Below are 6,000 nucleotides of genomic sequence, written 5' to 3' on the forward strand. Positions count from 1 at the left end.
GCCCTGCGGCAGGCACTTGTCTTAAGTAAGAGCCAAGCAGACCTTCTTGGCAGCCACAGAGGATCTCTAAGTGTCAATAACATGTTATGAATTCTAAAAAGAGAGAAAGAGAGAGATTGCAAGGGTACCTGCCCTGCAGTGCCCCTAACTGCTTATTGCTTACTAGTAAAGTAAGGAAGCAGAGTCTTAATTTTATACAAATTAGAAAGTCTTTAGGGCTGCAAATCCACAATACAACTCTGTCCTGGCCAACTTACTGATAATTAAGCTAAGTCTAAGGAAAGTCATTCCAATAAAGTAAGAAAGTGGGACTCACAAACTTGGTATATAATTCTCAGTGGAACACTAATACTTTATTTCAGATGTATTATCTGTAGATGAATGTTTTTTGTGCTTGATATATTTTTAATCTAACTATCAGAGTGTTAGAGGCTTGAACAGAAATCTCTATGGTAGTAATACCATGCATACTAGTTACCAGATTTTTCCAGACAAAATTTACCTTACAGAGTTACTTCATGGGTTCTGATGCAAATTACCATATGTTTTGGTGTGAAAATATCACCTTAGTAATAATAAGCTTTAATGGTTTAGAAAGAGAATATGAGGATGGTGGGATTTATGTGTCTTAATACAAAATATTAAAATCAAATTAAAAGGACTACCCTGGTGACACAGTGGTTAAGAATCCGCCTGCCAGTGCAGGGGACACGGGTTCGAGCCCTGGTCCGGGAAGATCCCACGTGCCGCAGAGCCACTAAGCCCGTGCGCCACAACTACCGAGCCTACGTGCCACAACTGCAGAAGCCTGCGTGCCTAGAGCCCATGCTCCACAACGAGAGAAGCCCGTGCACTGCAACAAAGAGCAGCCCCCGTTCACCATAACTAGAGAAAGCCCACACGTAGCACCAAGACCCAACACATTATCTATAAATAGATAAATAAATAAATAATCAAATTTAAATAGTTTGGGTTATTTAAGAAAAAAAACACTAAATGTTTCTTGCTGTTGAGATACTGACCTCATACAGTACAGTGTTCCTCACCATTGATGAAGTTTATGTTTTGGACATGAGGTGGACTTTATTTATGCATTTTATTTATAACAAGTGAATATCACTTCTGAAACTTGAATGGTACCATGGAGCATAAGGCAGATGATATAAGACAGGAAGATAAAATGTGAAAACACCAGTGACACCACTACCCTGTAATGGTTCTGTTCCTTCCCAGAAGTCTGTTTGTAGACCAGGTGTGTATATCCAGGGGATTAAGATGCCATCCATCAGCACTTCCTACCTCAAGTGAATAAGCGCCTTCAGCTGAGCTGTTTGAATATTATATTTTCCTTCTAATTGTGTTGAGTGAAACCAGGCATCCCTTAATGTTAATTTTCAGCTATTGGAGTTGTAATTTGGGGCCAGGAAGTACAACGTTCCTTTTTTTATTTGACTTCTTTCATCTGTTAAGTGCAAACCCCCCAAAAAGTGACTGTTAGCAGTCATTTAGAACAAAAAAGTGGCACATTGATACGTATTGATACTTCGGGCCAGTCCATTGACATCTGGCTGTTTAGTATTCTAAATCTAACATAGGACAGTTAAAAAAAAATCTTTAAAGATATTTAGCATTTTAATGGCCTTAGAAGTGCCTCTACAGAATGAGCTATCTTCATTTGTGCTTTGTTTCCCCATTGAACTAACTCTAAAAAATCAGTAATAAAATACCAGCCTTGTTTAGTCATCAAAAACTCATGTGTGAAGAAAGTCTCACTTCAGGAGAAAAGTAAAATAAGGAAAGTTTTATAGGTTACATATCTTAAGAGCCACAGATATCAGAGTTTCGTTGTTATTCTTGTTTTTAAGAATCACTGTATAAACAGTAACATGATATTTGCACTATTTTTGACAGATAATACACCAAATAATAATTTACTGTTTCACACCAAAAACAGTAAATATGTTTTATTAGCCCATCAGTGGAAGTTTAATGCCAGAATTTAACACTTCACATTCCAAGACAATTTCAGAAGGGCAAAATTCATACAGACATTTAGGTGTACACAAATTTTTACCCAGTGTGCCTATAAATAAACTTTATAATTCACAAATGCTGAAAATGCAAACTTCTTTTAGTGATAATAGGATTAATCCTCTTCCCTCTACACACCTCCCCCAAAAACCCAATGCATTTTATAAAATGTAACGTATTTTTCAATACTAAAATAAAGGCTCCTCAATTGAAAAACTAAGAACTCCTTCATACTGAAAATGTACATAAGTGCATATCATTTTACCTTTGTTACAGGTTATTCAAATAGTAAATTCTGTGCAATTAGTAATATTTTGGGGGAAAAAAGCTCATTTGTCATCTGACAGTCACAACATTTTGATCTACTCAGAGTGATTCTAGTTTGAACAGCACTATCAAAAGTCTCTCATTTCATTTGCTCCCCAGAACCTACACCAACAGGATGACTGGCCTGGGCAGCTACAATCCGAATCCATTAGTGAATTGTCCAAGATCATTTCTGAAATGCCAACTGAGTATATATACATTCAGACATACACATATACATCCATCCAGACATATAATCCATAAGGGATCTAAGCAAATTCTCTCTCCTTCCTCCAGAAAACCTATAGGGACTTCCGATTGCAGGGTGTGTTGGAAGGCACCCTGAACAGTAAGACCTATGACACCCTGCACAGACGTTTAACGGTGGAGGAGGCTACAGCTTCTGTTTCGGAAGGAGGTGGACTTCAGGGCATCACGATGAAAGACAGTGACGAAGAAGAAGAAGGCTAATAAAATGCAGTTCTGCAGAAGGAAGGAGGGCCTTGACATTGTTTATTTTGTACCTGTCCTTGTAATTACATTGATAGTTTGGACCAAATATAAATGCTTGTATTTCACTCTACATTTTAAAAAGTTAACCTGAAGCAGAGTTAAAAGAGAAAATGCCAAGTATTTTTTTGAAGAAGATCAGCCTTTTTTGTGTAGCTTGATCTAAAATGATGATCTTTGGCTCTGTGATTGGAACATGAACCTTTTTTTTTTCTTAAAGAAGATTCGACTTTTTTTTCCTGTAGTTACATCAAAGTCATGTCGCTTGTATGAAGTGAAATATGTATTTCTCATGATACGACATTGTGAGAATAAGCCACTTCTCATCATTGCGCCAGCTCTATTGTACGTACCCTTGTTAAAATGGTGTGTACTTGACAGTTTATCATTTACGTGCAAGGTTTGTTTCCTAGTTAATTTATCATTGTTGTGATGTGTGTTAAAACTTTAACCTTGGCTCTTAGTACTCTGAATTGGTCTTCCTGGGCTTAAAGGATCGCCAAACCCAAATATAAACTAGATTATCCAATGGGCTTGTGTCTTGTTCCATTCTGAACATTTTTTCCTTCAAGTATAAAAATCCCAAAGTGTGGGGTAGTAAGTGTGCTGTCGTCAGCATACCATATTCTCCTACTACTAAGTGTAACAGCTTGCAGGCAATAAAAGTCCACTTGGTCCTAACCACTTATGTATTTATTAGACTTGTATAAATTAAATACAGTAAAATATGTTTGCAGTATTATAACCATCTCAGCAATTTGGCTGTGTGTTTTTATTGTGTTTGTTTACAATCAAATGAGTAAAAGATATTAACACTGCTTTCCATCTAGTAGGCACTCACACTTGTTAAAAGAACTGGTTAAATATGAGAGCATATTTCCATAGCAAAGCTGATGTTGACTACATAACTCATAGATTGTGTATTATTAGTTAACATTAGCAATTAGTGTTAATAATGAGTAATACTAGAAATGCTAGTAATGTTAACTAGCAATTGACATATTAACAGTTTTTCTTCCCCCAAAGTATTTTCTGGCTATGGCTACAATTTTAAATTGTAATTTATCTTTGAATTTTAATTTTTGTATTTTTTTCAAAAATATGCCAGCACTCATTCATAAGTAGTTTTTTTTGTTTTGTTTTGTTTGCGGTACGCGGGCCCCTCACTGTTGTGGCCTCTCCCGTTGCGGGCCCCTCACTGTTGTGGCCTCTCCCGTTGCGGGCCTCTCACTGTTGTGGCCTCTCCCGTTGCGGAGCACAGGGTCTGGATGCGCAGGCCCAGTGGCCATGGCTCACGGGCCCAGCCGCTCCGCGGCATGTAGGATCTTCCCAGACCGGGGCACGAACCCGTGTCCCCTGCATCGGCAGGCGGACTCTCAACCAGTGCGCCACCAGGGAAGCCCTCGTAAGTAGTTCTTAAATGAAGTGAGTTAATGCAGAATAAGTGAAGGTACCCCTGAATTTGTGTAAACGTAAGTTCTGAAGCTTTGGAAGTGAAACAACTTCTTGGCCCTCCAAATTTATTCTGGTGCCTGACCTAGACTAGCCCACAAAAACCTATTTAACCCACAGTTATTATATAATATTGCTTGGGCTCAATTCTGGGTCCTAGGTGTAAGAGACCCTGTGCTACAAGATAAACATGAATGGAAATTTCTTCTCCTTTCCTGGATTAGAGACCCACTCTACGAGCTCAGTATTGTTGAAAGGCAGTTTGTCTTGGAATGCTTGTCCTTCCCTTTCTTCTCCACCCTCTTGCCGATACTATCCTTTCTCAAGCCCTCGGGTGTCTAGTCAGGCTACCCTCAAATCCCCAATGGTACCCTCCCCAAGCTGGCTCTGCACAGCTCAAATTGCTCTCTACTTGGAACTTACCCACCCTTCTTTTCCTTTATATCGAATGTCTATTTCTTTGATGCAGCTTATCTCAGAGTAATTGGCCCATCTTGTCCTAAAGTATGAATAACTGATGAACCTACCCCCTTAGACATATATATACATATATGTATATATTTTAAGGAAACATCTAGCTGATAGAATTCGGAAATAAAGGGGAAAGCATGTGTCACAGGGGAAAGTACTTGGGGCCAGCAGGGTCTCCCTGCTGACCTGACCTATTTAACCTGCCCACTGGCCCTCTTTACTGGTCAGCCTCTTGTAGCTTCTCTCCAGATTTGGGTATTCTCTGCTCCTTCCCTTAGACACCCAGGAGATTTCTAAACCTTCCACCCCCACTCCAGCCTCCACTGGCTTGCAGGGAGAGGACAATAGCGATCAAGGGCAGGTAGTGGAGATGCTCACAGTTTTCTGAGGACTGTGTGGACTAACCTTTGAGCCACAGAGGGGTGTATGGAGAGAAATTTATAAAGTCACCCTGAAAAAGAATGAAAAGTTAGTTTGGGGCTTTTGCCCAGAAATGCTCTTCAACATAACTGCAAATTGCTTGAAATGACTTCATAATTCATCCGTATGTATAGCTGTGAGAGTGAATGCCCAAGCATCTGTCTATTAAAGGATACCAAGTGTTCTTTAAAAACAAAACAAAACAAAAATCTTTTTAAAAAGAATTTAATTGAAAACCTAACAAATGTAGTACAATTTTTGAAAGGAAAATCATTTTTAACTTCAAAGAAATAGCTCAACTCTCCTAAACGGTCTTGGGGAAGGGGGGGAAAAAGTGCATTCTTCGGCCAGTTCGGTGAATGTTGCAGGAGAAAATAACTAATACAGTCTAATGTCCAGCCGGAATGAGTTTGTTAAAGAACACACCTAGAGGGAAAGTTTCTCCAAGCTCTTGTGGAGAAAAATAATAATAAGGCCTTTTTCCCGGAAAGGGAAAGAACCACATAGAGCTTAACGTAAACCTCCCAGCTCCAGCTGTGGGTCGTTCTTGTATTCACGGATTTTTCCACTTGAATTCCCCTTAGTTCTTGTTCATTGTCCCTCGCTCTGGAGAAAGGATTTCCTGCTACTTTTGCAGTAAGCGCCCATGCAAAGTGTCTCGGGCCCCCCCCCCCGCGCCCCCAGGGTCACAGCCGGCCTGGTCCCGCGGCGATCGTGGGTGAGGGGGTCCGTGAGCTCCGGGAAGGTGCCCTTGGTGGGAAAGCGGCCACTCAGTTGTCGCCATTCCTGGACCGCGAAACCCCTCCCGAG

At 40.1% G+C, this 6,000-nt stretch overlaps 1 protein-coding gene across 2 annotated transcripts in view; it reads left to right on the forward strand.

Annotated features, from left to right (window-relative positions):
- CADPS2 (calcium dependent secretion activator 2) overlaps positions 1–3,596 on the forward strand; it is a 497,272-nt gene extending 493,676 nt beyond the window's left edge. For both annotated transcript variants that reach the window (XM_022582192.3, XM_022582255.3), the window contains one exon: positions 2,635–3,596. In XM_022582192.3, coding sequence (XP_022437900.2) covers positions 2,635–2,808 — 174 coding nt within the window. In that variant the 3' untranslated portion in view covers positions 2,809–3,596. The remainder of the gene's footprint in view (positions 1–2,634) is intronic.
- Positions 3,597–6,000: the final 2,404 nt, after the last annotated feature.

Source organism: Delphinapterus leucas, chromosome 9 (assembly GCF_059928025.1).
Source record: "Delphinapterus leucas isolate spDelLeu-1000000601 "Yukka" chromosome 9, BTC_Dleu_Yukka2, whole genome shotgun sequence".
Lineage (NCBI taxonomy): Eukaryota > Metazoa > Chordata > Mammalia > Artiodactyla > Monodontidae > Delphinapterus > Delphinapterus leucas.